Source organism: Colobus angolensis, unplaced genomic scaffold (assembly GCF_000951035.1).
Source record: "Colobus angolensis palliatus isolate OR3802 unplaced genomic scaffold, Cang.pa_1.0 Scaffold26, whole genome shotgun sequence".
NCBI classification, from domain to species: Eukaryota; Metazoa; Chordata; class Mammalia; order Primates; family Cercopithecidae; genus Colobus; species Colobus angolensis.
Genome location: NW_012115821.1, coordinates 19128165 through 19142511, shown reverse-complemented (window position 1 = coordinate 19142511; position 14347 = coordinate 19128165). Strand labels below are relative to the sequence as shown.

At 44.0% G+C, this 14347-nt stretch overlaps 1 protein-coding gene across 2 annotated transcripts in view; it reads right to left on the bottom strand.

Moving 5' to 3' along the window:
- Positions 1-290: 290 nt before the first annotated feature.
- The window catches only part of DCP1A (decapping mRNA 1A), a 55221-nt gene continuing 41164 nt past the window's right edge, over positions 291-14347 (bottom strand). The window contains exons 7-10 of one of the 2 annotated variants that reach the window (XM_011947286.1): positions 5350-6108; positions 3780-3845; positions 993-1211; positions 291-596 (exon numbers count right to left, since the gene is read on the bottom strand). In XM_011947286.1, coding sequence (XP_011802676.1) covers positions 516-596; positions 993-1211; positions 3780-3845; positions 5350-6108 — 1125 coding nt within the window. In that variant the 3' untranslated portion in view covers positions 291-515. The remainder of the gene's footprint in view (positions 597-992; positions 1212-3779; positions 3846-5349; positions 6109-14347) is intronic. The other variant, XM_011947287.1, reaches the window with a different exon arrangement.

Sequence of the window (14347 nt, the reverse complement as noted above, 5' to 3'; positions counted from 1 at the left end):
TCACTTGAGGAAATAATTCCCAATTTGCCGCCTTAAATTCTGGTCCTAAAAGCTCGGAGCTACTTTGCAGAGCTGCCTTCTACTCTGTTTAGAACCTGACTGTCAGCCCAAAGCCTGTTTCTATGGGGTAGGCTGGGGCAAGCTGGGGGGGCCAGGCTGAACTTCTGCTGTGAGGCTGGTGACTACTCCTCTGTAAGTCCTTGAAAGTGAAAGCGAGCTGAGAATCAGATTCCTTATTCCACAGCCTTGCTCCTAGCTGATGAAAACACCCATGTAACTTAACACAATGATTTTTTTTTTTTTTTGTCAAAACAAAGGTCTGCTGGTGATGCTTCACAGTGAAACCTCCATTATCACTGAGAATGTCACTTAGAAAACATTCTTAAGAAATGAGTCTCTTTCTCATAGGCTCAATTTCAGGATTCTCAAACTCGATGTTCTGCTCAGAAGTTTCCATGATGAAGCCTATTTGTCTCTGAGGTTAGCACTCTGCCTTTAGACTTCCTCTGCTCCAGTCACAGGTTGTTGTTGTCTTTGTTCTTGGTCAGCACCTGCAAGTAGACTTCATGAAGTGTACTGAGGAAGCTGGAATCATTCTAGAAGAGATGGGAAAGGTTAAGGATACGAATGCCACATTTACCTCAACAGATTTTACTTCCTTGGTAACAGTTTAGGAAAAAAAATTGTATAAATGATTTGTATAACTGATAATCCCACCATCCAGAGACAATCATGATTAATATATTGAGTTCGCGCAGATATTTCTCCACCAGGACGGTGTGCTTGAAAAAAGAGAAACAGTACTCCCAGTCTGTTTTTTTTTCTGCCCGCCCCGGTCTCCCAAAGTGCTGGGATTACAGGTGTGAGCCACTTTGCCCGGCCTCCAGCTAGTCTTTTGAATTTACTTTATGAACTGATTCTGTAGGAGGAATGTATACAATTTATTTTATTAAGTAATGAAAAATCAAAGATAAAATTGGTATCCTACATACCTTTATGAGATGTATTAATGTATCCTGGAGCTGAGACTTGCTGAGAATAATGGAAGGCTTTCTCTGACTTTCTGGTGTTCCAATAGTTAGAGGAGAAGGAGAGCTGGCTTTCCTCTCAAGATCTGAAGACCTTGTAACTGTCTGCTGGAAAACACTTGGGGCCAGCAAGACTGAAGACACTGCAGTGGTCGTTGCAGTAACCAGTGGGGCGCCTGCAACCTGGAGAGGAACAATGGTCATTTTGTACCAAAGTGCAGAAGCCAGTAGCCAGGCCCAGAATAGGGACCATGTGGAAATAGGCACAAGCAGCAGAAGAGTGAAGCCCAGAGACAGATTATTTTGGGCTCAGGTAAACATTCAGTAGGAGCATTTGAATGTCTAGCATCTGGTTATAAACTTCCGTTAGCTAAAGGATGATGAGCCCATTTATATAAGAACGTCCCAGAATCATCACGGGAAGCCAAGTCCATCTGCCACAGAAGGTAAGAGAAATAACAGTATAGAATGCACAGTAAGAAAAATTCTATGATAAATTCAAAATGTAAAGGCTTTTTGGGAGGGGAGTTGGGGAAACGACTGGAAGAGGACATGAGGGAACTTTCTGGAGTGACAGAATGTTACATATTGATTGGGTTGCCCAAGGGATAATACATACATGTGTCAAAAACTCATTTAAAAATCTGTATTGTTTGGCTGGGTGCAGTGGCTCATGCCTGTAATCCCAGCACTTTGGGAGGCCGAGGTGGGGTTCGAGACCAGCCCGGCCAACATGGTGAAACCCCATCTGTACTAAAAATACAAAAATTAGCCAGGCATGGTGGCCTGTGCCTGTAATCCCAGCTACTCGGGAGGCTGAGGCATGAGAATCGCTTGAACCCAGGAGGTGGAGGTTGCAGTGAGCCAAGACCGCACCTATTGCACTCTAGCCTGGGTGACAGAGCAAGACTCTGTCTCCAAAAAAAAAAGAAATAAAAAATACGCATTTTTTTTTTTTTTAAGGCAGGGTCTCACTCTGTCACCCAGGTGGGAGTGTAGTGGTGCAGTCACCACTCACTGCAGCTTCAACTTCCTGGGCTCAAGCAATCCTCCCCTCATTTTTGATTTTTTGGTAAGAGACGAGGTCTCACTATGTTGCCCAGGCTGGTCTTGAACTCCTGGGCTTAAGTGATCCTTCCACCTAGGCCTCCCAAAGTGCTGGGATTACAGGTGTGAACCACCATGCCTGGACTCTAAAAATCTGCATTTCAGTGTATATAAATCACACTGCAATAAAAAAGAATTTAAAAATCCAGTTATGACCAGGAGCGGTGGCTAATGCCTGTAATCCTAGCACTTTGGGAGGCCTATGTGGGAGGATCACTTGAGGTCAGGAGTTCGAGACCAGCCTGGCCAACATGGTGAAACCCCGTCTCTACTAAAAAGACAAAAACATAGTAGAGTGTGGTGATGGGTGCCTGTAATCCCAGCTACTTGGGATGCTGAAACAGAAGAATCATTTGAACCTAGAAGGTGGAGGTTGCAGTGAGCCGCACTCTGGGCAGCAAAGCAAGACTCCGTTTCCAAAACAAAACCAAAACCAAAACCAAAACCAAAACCAAAAACAAATCCAAATCCAGTTACGTTCAATCTATTTTTTTATACCATTATAGAAAGCAATGAGAAAATTTCTTAAAAATAAAGCTAACATCTACCTCTCTCCTCCATTTAGATGTGCTTCTAGGCTAATTCCAGCTAATTATCTGAATATGTTAAACCAGTAATCATCAGTATTTTCAGTATTCTCAGATCTAATACAATCAACAGAGATCTACATTTCTTTCTCTTACATGTCACTTCCTCATTTACAAAGCGCACAGAGCTGGCCACAGTTTCCAGGGTATGGTTTTTGGCATCTGAGCTATTTATCCTTTATTTATTTTTGGTGCAAAAGCAGGCTGAGAGCTCCTGCAGATAGATCACCATGCAGAAGGACAAGACACACAGAAAAGAGGCTCGTTTCCAAGAACAGTCAGGAGCTGGCTCCCATTTAAACTCCAAGATATAAGACCAGTCAGAAGCTGGTTCCCATTTAAACTCCAAGGCTCAAGGAAGGTACAAAGGCTCAAAGGAAAACAGAAATGACTTTAGGGAGCTAAAAAAACCTGTGTGCATTGCAAGGTTAGTGGGTGATGGAGAGTAGGGACAACAAAAAACAAAGCAAGGGAGGACAAACGGGACAGAACACACAGGCCTGGAAGGCTTTGTTCTCAGAGCAATGGGAAATGAGAGGACTGTAGCAGGATAGTGGCTCTGCCACCTGTGACATCACAGCTCCTCCAGAGCAATATTTCCTACTTAGAAGCCAGGTTACCACACTCTTAGCAGTCACCCGTTCACAAATACCGAGTAAGGGCCCACCCTGCCCTCTACACACACAGTCAGGGAAGATATCCATGCAAATGCCTCAAGATCCACAGAGGCCACAGTAATGGACTCTGCCAGGACGGGGGTGGGAGGGTGCCTGGCCTAGGAAAGGCATCTAAGATGGGCTGGGCTCCATAGCTAACTCTTTTCACTAAGCTGACAACCTTTTACTTCACATCCAGCAGAAGAACTTAAAAATACATAATGTGTCCTTTAGAAAGAGGGAGTCCTGGCTGGTCCAAAGGTAGTGAGTTAGCTCAACTGATTGTTCATAGTCAGTTACAGATCAAACTCCTTGTTCTACTCTTTCTATCTTCTCACTATAGCACCAGACTAGTCTTAAAAAAAAAAAAAGAAAGAAAAAAAGAAAAAGCAAGTCCTTACCGGGATGGCACTGGATAACACCTTAGGCTGGACAAATACTTCAGGATCCTGGTTCTGCTGCATAGACTGAAATGTTTATGAAGAGAAGATAGATGGATGTAAGAAGTTTCAATTGACTTCCTAGTCTTAATTGAAGAAGACTTTCCCAGTGGAAAATCTAGGTTAGTAATAGAAAATGGTTCAGATATTAACTAGTTCCTAGATTCCCAAGGGAAGAGTCTGACAGAAACTTGCAACTACGCAGCAGCGATTCAACTGCATGAGAGCTCTGCGACAGCCTCTCTTCTTTAGTTCGGGAGGGAAGGGCTGTGTGCAGAGCCTTTCAGGTATCTTTAAAGAAAAGCCTGAGACTTGTATCCCTTCTAAGAGACAGGGGCAGCCCAGGAATATACATAATTTTTAAGTTTTGTGGGTATATAGGTGTATGTATTTATGAGGTATATGAATTTTTTTTTTTTTTTTTTTGAGACAGAGTTTTGCTCTGTCGCCCAGGCTGGAGTGCAGTGGCCGGATCTCAGCTCACTGCAAGCTCTGCCTCCGGGGTTTACGCCATTCTCCTGCCTCAGCCTCCCAAGTAGCTGGGACTACAGGCGCCCGCCACCTCGCTCGGCTAGTTTTTTGTATTTTTTAGTAGAGACGGGGTTTTACCGGGTTAGCCAGGATGGTCTCGATCTCCTGACCTCGTGATCTGCCTGTCTCGGCCTCCCAAAGTGCTGGGATTACAGGCTTGAGCCACCGCGCCCGGCTGAAATGTTTTAATATAGGCATGCAATGCATAATAATCACATCATGGAAAATGGGGTATCCATCCCCTCACGAATTTTTCCTTTGTGTTACAATCTAATTATACTCTTTTCATTATTTTAAAATATATACTTAAATTATTATTGACTATAATCACCCTGTTGTGTTATTAAATACTAGGTCTTATTCATTCTATTTTTTCTTTTTAATGCATTCACCATCCCCACCTCCCCCTACCTTCCTAGCCTCTAGTAACCATACTTCTATTCTCTATCTCCATGAGTTCAAATAAAGTGAGAACATGTGATGTCTGTCCTTCAGCCTGGGCATATTTTTGCTGTTGAGTCTGTAGAGATAGAGATGAGAGATCTATGCAGCATGGCACCTCTTGATAAGGTGATGTAAATGTGGACAGTTGAAAAAAATCAGCTTTATTTGACCTCATACCTTCAAGCCTAGGATGCTCTTATGGCACCTCTAGGGTACTTGGCACAAGGTAGGCACTCTAGGAGAGTGCTGTGGGAGATAGGAAGGGAGTTAAGCTTTGGAATAATTTGGTCCTGAGTCAAATGAGGACTCCTGGAAATGCTGGGCAAAAGCAAAACAAACATACAACCTCTGCTAAAGTACATATCCAGATAGGAAAATAAATTACTTGGTTGTTCATGATAGGGCTTCTTACCTCAGCTGTCTCCTAGCCCGACATACTTTAAAGGGACAACTCTTCAAAACTGTCGGTGTCACGACAGTTAAAACCAAGGTTTATAGTTTCATCCCATCCGGTTACAGTTACCCACCATGCCCACCCCCACCCTCCTGCCATTACCTGAAGGGGAGCAAGCACCATGTTGCTCAGGGAGGCTGAGGCTGCCGCTCTTGCTGCTGCTGTCTTAGAGGGAGGCTCTATGAAGCTCTCAGGTGTGGCCAGCTGACCAGCTGCTGGAGAAAAGCTGGCTACCATTGCACCTTTCCCAAGTGGTTGTGTCTGTATTTGGTCATGCTGTGGGGTCAACCTGAGTTTCTGGAGAAGATCAACGCTTGGGAGGGATGTGCCAGCTGTGTTCGTCATGTTCACTGGGGCCCGGAAGGGGCTCTGGCTGGCAATCAGACCGGCATGGCTTAGCTCAGGGACTGGCTGATTCAGGAGTGGAGACCTCTGTCTAGGTGTGGTCTTCACTGCCTGCATCATGGTGCTGTTTCGAGGTAAGCTGGGGGGAACCTGTGTAGTAGGAGCTTCAGATGGCAGAGTGGGACTGAGAACGGGACTCAATGGGATTGTGTAGGTTGGGGCATGCTTTTCATTGGACTGTGTGATGGAGGCTGGAGTGATTAGCACCGGGGTGGTGATTTCAGGCTGGACTGAGTGGTGGGCAGCAGAAGGGACACCCAGGGTTTCTGATTGAGGGGCTCCTCCTGACTGCTCAAAGGGAAATGGTAGGAATGAATTGGGCTCTTTCTGGGAGGCATCTCCTGGCAACCTCTCCACTTCTTCTGAATCCAGACCCACAACTGCTGGCTGTTCCTTTGGCAAAGGGGTTCCAAATAACTCTTCTACCGTCAGATGCTTGTGTCCAGATGGAGCAGACTGAAAAACAATGAAACCACCCAGTGAAAGAGGTCTCTTATAAAACAGCATAACCAAACTTCTTTTCCAGAAGTCAAAGATTGTGCAGAATCAAGGATGGATGGAGTATAAAAATAAGGAATGGAAAAAACTGAAGATGTATTAAGGATTAAGGCCCAAGTTCATCCAGTGTCCCCAGGTTGGTGGACGGAAATTTGCATTGGTAATATAATTCAAATTTTTAGGGTCTCTGGGAGGCAGGATCAGAATTCACCGTTCTTTTTCTTGGCAAAGCTGACTGTGCCCAATTGTCTCATGTCAGCAACACATAGGGAAATGACACTAGAGGAGACACAGGGACCGAATACTGATCAGGTGATTCCACCTTTCACTGTTCTCAATGAAACGCTAGGCATTGGACCTCCGTAAATTAGAAAACAAATCCAGCCATTTAACAGTGGGCCATTACCCCTCCTTATTCCCTAGCCACAGAATTCTTAAGAAAAAGCAAAGTATTTTATTTAAGCCTGACAATTTAAAATGTATATATATTTTAGTAAGTTGGCTTACTGACACCATAACCACTCAAAGGAAAACCTTTTGTGCTTTCCTGTGCTTGTAAGCAGTATTTCCACAGTCAATAACCTTTATTTCCTGAGTGCTCACAGGGTGCCAGGTCTTGCTCTAACCTGGGCTCACGGGACGCAGTAAGGGAGGAACAACAGCTCCCACAGAGCTTACATTTTAGTGGGAGACACACCTAAGTACTTTGAAAACACAGGCAGCCTCAACTTTTTATGCCTAAAATGACTGAATTAATTGTTTAGATCTGTTTATACTGAAAAAATTAGTTCATTGAAACACAATTCTCAAGGCTTCAGAAAATCTGTAAGGCCCCAAAGTACACTGCAAATTAGTATTCTATTGATAAAACTATGGTATGATCACATTTCTACAGGAAAACAAACCCAATTTTGTCCAGGCAAATGTTTGTTTCATCCATTTGATAAAAATTCTTGAATTTATCAGGTGCCAGGCATTGTGCTGTCACTGTGATGTGAAAAAAGAGGCCAGGACAACTGCTAAGGCTCGCCTCCCAGCCCCCCCTGAGCCCCACACTAGGCAGAATTGCAGAGTTGAGTGGGAGGGAAGGTGCTAGGAAGAGTGAAACTGGGGAGGGATGTGGTGAGCTGGCTGGGGAGCGCAGCCACTAAGACAGCCACACGTGCTTCAGCACAGCTGGGTCAGAGGCTGGGTGGGAGGGTGACAGGGAAAGACAGAAGCAGTGGGCAGACTGCAGAGTATCTGAGCCATGTTAGAGGATCTGGACTTTATCCACAGGACAATGGCGACATGTTCAGGGGATGAGCCATCAGGCTTTATATTTTAGGAGGTGCACTTGGTTGGCCACATAAAGGACAAATTGTAGGGGTGAGACTGAGGAGAGTCTGGACTAAGATACTGGCAGAGAAGAGGATGAGAACCGGAGTTGGAATGGAAGGAGTTGGTGGCTGGCCAGGTAGGAGCAAGGAGCCGAGAGGACACCCTGGTATCTGGGTATTGGGTGGTGGTATCACTGCCTGGGCAGGCCAGCCCAGGAAGAGTCCCTAGGGTTAGGGAGAGGGGGAAGCTGAAGTTAGTTGTGAACATGTCTGGAGGTCTCTGTGGGACCTCTAGAACTTAGAGGTACTGACTTAGAACACAAAATGGTGATGTTATTTTGTGTTATTAAAACACAAAAATGGGCCGGGCGCGGTGGCTCAAGCCTGTAATCCCAGCACTTTGGGAGGCCGAGACGGGTGGATCACGAGGTCAGGAGATCGAGACCATCCTGGCTAACACAGTGAAACCCCGTCTCTACTAAAAAATACAAAAACAAACTAGCCGGGCGAGGTGGCGGGCGCCTGTAGTCCCAGCTACTCGGGAGGCTGAGGCAGGAGAATGGCGTAAACCGGGAGGCGGAGCTTGCAGTGAGCTGAGATCCGGCCACTGCACTCCAGCCTGGGCGAGAGAGCAAGACTCCGTAAAAAAAAAAAAAACAATACAAAAATGGTAATACAAGTCAACGGAGCAAAGGCATCCCCTCAGGAGGTTGTAGCGACACAGCTGTGATGTCCTATCAACCACCCAGAGGCAGGGCCTGGAGCCAACCACTGCTGCCTGGCTCTGCTCCTTTCCAGCTGTGTGGCCTGAGACTCAGAGAAGTGGACAGCACTCCTCAGGCCATAAAGTAGGGAGGGCTGGTAGAGGCTGACATGTATGGAACCCAGTGCGTGTTTAATGTCAGCACTCCAAACAACATGGAGAGCAAGTTTGCCAAGGCAGGGGTTCTCTTTCTCATGTATTCCTAATCCTTGCCTTTCTTGCTCTTGGACTTGCCTACCCAAGTAATGGCACCGCTACCCAGGACCACAGATCCCATCAGTACATAGCAGACACTCAACAGTGCTCTCTCCCAAAGTTCTTTCAGGGAGTAGGGGGAAGTCAGTTTGAGGAGAGAGGGAGCTTAAGGCAAGAGATCCCGTGTCAGGAGGGGCTCATGTCAGACAACAGGGAAAGAGGGCCAGCAGCGATGAGCATGCACACAAGTTTGCATGTGAAGGACAGAAAGTTAAGGGAGTGCCATTCTGTCTTCTCTCCCTGGTATGAGGACAGCATCATCCGCTAGGTGAGAGGGACAGGGCAGGTCTGAAAAAATGTAGTCAGTAAAAAGTAACTGTTGTGAAGGAAGAGGCAAGAACCTCCCACAGCTGAAAAAAAGTTGTAGCTTCATACCAAACCATTTCACCTTAGAAAATATTCAATAAAGAAATTCCACCAATCTCACTTCACATATAAGGCAGCATCAATATCTAATTTTAAACTGTGGATACAAAAAAATACTAAAGATCTTATATGGTTCAATTTCTTCATATTTTTACTTCTGAAAAAAACTGTAGAGTTTAGGGTCTGAAAAAAAAGACACCTCAGCTGTTAATTGGGAAAATTACATAATCTTTCTTTTTCTTTCTCTTTTTTTGAGACAGGGTCTCATTCAGTCAGACTGGAATGCAGTGGTGTGATCACAGCTTATGCAGCCTCAACCTCCCAGACTCAAACAATCCTTTCATGTAGCTGGGACCACAGGTGCATGCCACCATGCTCAGTTTATTTTTACATTTTTTGTAGTGAGCCATTGAGCCCAGCACAATCTTTCTAATTTAGTTCCTTATCTGAAAAGCGAGGACATTCTGACAATGATCTCAGAGCACTGTTGTGAAAATTAAATTCTCAATATAATGTCTGGTGCCCAACAAGCATTAAATTGAAGTTGGCTTAAACTGTAATCACATAAACACCGTGTGGTCTTTCTTTTTTGAGACGTAGTCTTGCCCTATCGCCCCCGCTGGAGTGTAGAGGCGTGACCTCGGCTCACTGTAACCTCGCCTCCCAGGTTCAAGCAATTCTCATGCCTCAGCCTCCTGAGTAGCTGGGATTACAGGCACGCACCACCACATCCAGCTAATTTTTGTATTTTTAGTAGAGACAGGTTTAACCATGTTGCCCAGGCTGGTCTCGAACTTCTTCTGACCTCAGGTGATCTGCATGCCTCGGCCTCCCAAAGGGCTGGGATTACAGGCGTGAGCCACCATGTCCAGCCCACCATGTGGTCTTAATAGCAAGCATGGAGTACCAAGCAAAAATTCATTAAATGCTCCTAGAATATTATATCCCACAATGCAAGACAACAACAACAAAACACCTGGTAGGATGACCAAGGCTAGGCCATTATAAACCTCCTGGTCACTCCTGATGCAAAGAATCATCAAGGACACAGCTGTTTGTTTAAAACTCCCTGGCAATATTTCAAACCCATTCCATCTAGGTCAAAATAGACAACAAATTCTCCCCTGGGACAGACTTCTCTGTCCAGGCCACATAGCTGCAGACATGTGCACCAGTTCCATTTACTACACTGAACATTCTTAGTCACTTGTGAATTCCTGGCATCATAAATGTCTACTGACAGCACAATAGACATTTATCTCCCTATTTTAAAAAACTGTATTAAAATATACATAAAACTTACCATTTTAACCATATTTAAGTGTAAAATTCAGTGGCATTTAATACATTCACATTGTTGTTTTTAAGGTTCATCCATGTTCTAACATGTATCAGAATTTCCTTTCTTTTTATGGCTGAATAATGTTCCATTGCATGTACATATGACACTTATTTATCCATGCTTCCACTAACGGACACTGGAGTTCTTGAGATGTTTCCACCTTCTAGCTAGTGCAAATCCTGCTGCTGTAAACACTGGTGTGGAAGTATCTGTTTGAATGCCTGTTTTCAATTCTTTTGGGTATATACCCAGGAGCAGAAGTGCTGGGTCATATAGTAATTCTAAGTTTAACTTTTTGAGGAACCACTCAACTGTTTTTTCCCTAGTGCCTGAACCATTTCACATTATCACTGGCAATCCAACAGGGTGGCCAGTATACAGCAGCATATGAGGTAACAGAGTATATGGAGTATTTCCCACATACTCTCCGACACTTTTGATGTTCTGTTTTAATGATACTAGCCATCCTAATGCGTATGAAGTGATACCTCAATGTGGTTTGAATTTGCATGTCCCTATTGACTAATGATGTAGAACATCTTTTCATGTGCTTATTGGCCATCTGTATATCTTATATGGAGATTCCTATTAAAATCTTTTACCCAGTTTTGAATTGGGCTAATTCCTTTTTATATATATTATATGTTTAGAAAACAAATGGGTCAAGTTTCTTAGCAAAAAAGTACTGGAAAACAACACTAATTCTTTTTTTTTTTTTTTTTTAATTTTCAAGATGGAGTCTCACTGTCACGCAGGCTGGAGTGCAGTGGTGTGATCTTGGCTCACTGGAACCTCCACCTCCTGGGTTCAAGCAATCCTCCTGCCTCAGCCTCCCGAGTAGCTGGGATTGCAGCCACGCACCACCACACTCGGTTAATTTTTGTATTTTTAGTAGAGATGGCGTATCACCATGTTAGCCAGGCTGTTCCTGAACTCCTAACCTCAGGTGATTGGTCCGTCTCGGCTCCCAAAGTGCTGGGCTTACAGCCAACGTGCCTGGCCAACAACACTAATTCTTATTAATGCAAAGCAAATGGATCATAACTACTCCATCTATTACAGAATGTGTATGTAGACACACAAACCAATATTTAGATATAAACTACTTTGGAAAACAGAGATCAGACTGGGTCTATGTTGCAGAAATTTAAGAAAAGGAACAATCATGGAGAAACCTCATCACAAAATACACCTGAGGCATAATCCAGACAGCAACTTTTACTTGTCCAGTGAAACATAAATTAACTTTGAACAGCCAAAAATCTACTTTAAGTCAGGCAGAGTGCCTCATGCCTATAATCTCAGCACTTTGGCAGGCCTAGGCGGAAGCACTGTTTGAAGCTAGGAGTTTAAGATTAGCCTGGTCAACACACTGAGCCCCTGCCTCTATAAAAAATTTAAAAAGTAGCTGCACAAGGTGGTGTGCACCTGTGGTCCTGGCTGCTTGGGAGGCTGAGGCAGGAGGACCGTTTAAGCCCAGGAGTTTTGAGGTTACAGTGAGCTATGTTCACGCCACTGCATTTGAGCCTGGGCAACAGAGTGAGACGTCGTCTATACAAACAAACAAACACAAACATATCTACTTTATATTAAAATATGAAACCACCATATGGCAGAACCCTGAACCCTGACTTGAAAAGGAGCAGAAAGTTTCCAGATTGCCGGGCGCGGTGGCTCAAGCCTGTAATCCCAGCACTTTGGGAGGCCGAGATGGGCGGATCACGAGGTCAGGAGATCAAGACCATCCTGGCTAACACAGTGAAACCCCGTCTCTACTAAAAAATACAAAAAACTAGCCGGAAGAGGTGGCGGGCGCCTGTAGTCCCAGCTACTCAGGAGGCTGAGGCAGGAGAATGGCGTGAACCCGGGAGGCGGAGTTTGCAGTGAGCTGAGATCTGGCCACTGCACTCCAGCCTGGGCGACACAGCGAGACTCCGCCTCAAAAAAAAAAAAAAAAAAGTTTCCAGATTCTCTATGCTGCCTCCCTAAAACTACTGCCAGGCCAGACAGATTCTCTGACTTTCTCTAGAATGGCGTGTATGGTAAAGCATTACAGTTTTGGAGGTTTCCTCACATAAGAGGGAATAAACGAATCTGTGATGGCAATAATGAATCATCATACACAGAATGCTCCCTATGCTAAGCACTTTACATGTATTACTCTATTCATCTGCTAGAGTAGGTCTATTATTATTGCCACTTTATAGATGATGCCCAAATACAACAACAGAACCAGACTCCAACTTAGTTCTAACAATACAGTCTATATTCTTAACCAGTGTGCCACCATACAGAGATGTCAATCCAGCGGATTATAGGTAACCTAATCACCTGGATGGTGATACTTACCTCTGGAAAACAGGTGCTGCTAAGGTTTGAATAACTGAGGTGGCTACAGATCAAAATGCATCAACATTTGGAAATACTATCATTTGGCACAAATCATGTTTTGGTCAGCGATGGACTGCATATACAACAGTGATCCCATAAGAATATTGTGTTTTTACTAAACCTTTTCTAAGGCTAAATATACAAATACCAGTGTGTTACAAGTGCCTATAATATGCAGTGCACTAATGTGCTGTACAGGTCTGTAGCCCAGGAGCCATAGGCTATCTCATCGAGCCTAGGTGCTAATAGGCAATGCCATCTTGGTTTCTTGGTTTGTGAAAGTACAAATACACTCTATGATGTTCGGAAATGAAATTGCCTAATGACACATTTCTCAAGACAGTATTCTCATTGTTAAATGACACATGATTGTACCTAACTGGTTGAATTTGTCATAGGAGCCTAGGTGAGCAGAACATTCCTCTTCACACAAATCCCCAAAAGCTTCACAGTCTCTGCATTCTTTTCTGTTTCTGATAAGAAAAACTGGTTGCTCTCCTCTAGTAGCTGGGCTTATTTATTCATGAATTAACCTTCCATCATCCACAGAAAAGGTAAAATGTTACTCTTTCCTCATGCTTGAATATGCTTAAAGTTAGGATTCTGAGATTTTTAATACTTCATGTAGATCAAGTGTTAGTCTGATCGTTTAGTTTGGGAAACAGCATTCAGCAAGCAACAGCATGTACGGCGCAGGACAAATTTATCATATTCAGCATCAGGTTTAATATGGTTCATTCCTCATCCCAGAGAATTGATGTTTAGAGAATTTTACACTTCTGTTTGGAACTACTGGTCACTGCAGTGGGCACACTGTAATACAGGCATTATTCTTGAACATAGGAAGCAAACAAAAACAAAATACACTACAGAAACAATCCCAAGAAAAATTTAATAAGTGAATTATGCGACTGAAATGGAATGTAATACTATCAAGGCTTGATAGCAGTACTTGCTCCTCAGCACTAGATGGCAGTATTACTAAACAAATGTAGTATCTGCGTGTGGTGGCTGACGATAAATTTAAGCTAATTTTAGTCAATCACATGGCTTCTGACAATATCCAGATCTCAGTATTTCATAAAATTTTGTCACTATAACCTAAAAAGTGGAGTCTTCCCCCCACCCTGAGACACAGTCTTGCTTTGTCGCCCAGACTGGAGTGCGGTGGCACAATCTTGGCTCACTGCAATCTCCCCATTCTGGGTTCAAGCAATTCTCCTACCTCAGCCTCCTGAGTAGCTGGGATTACAGCATGCACATCACCTGAGGTCAGAAGAAGTTCGAGAACAGCCTGGGCAACATGGTTAAACTTGTCTCTACTAAAAATACAAAAATTAGCTGGGTGTGGTGGTGCATGCCTGTAATCCCAGCTACTTAGGAGGCTGAGGCATGAGAATTGCTTGAACCTGGGAGGCATAATCTGGGAGTAAACTGTGTATGCCACCACACCCGGCTAATTTTTGTATTTTTAGTAGAGATGGAGTTTCACCATGTTGGCCAGGCTGGTCTCAAACTCCTGACCTCATGATCTGCCTGTTTTGACTTCCCAAAATGCAAAGTGCAAACAGATGGGATTACAGGCGTGAGCCTCCATACCTGACCAAAAGTGAAGTTTTAAAAGTATATGAAATATCACAGAGTAACACTTCTGTATGTCTACAGACTCAGTGCTATCGTTGAAAGGCTGAGCATCTATGGCTTGTCACACTCATTTTTCAACTTTCAATGGGCAGTGCTTTACAATTTTTTTTTTTTTTT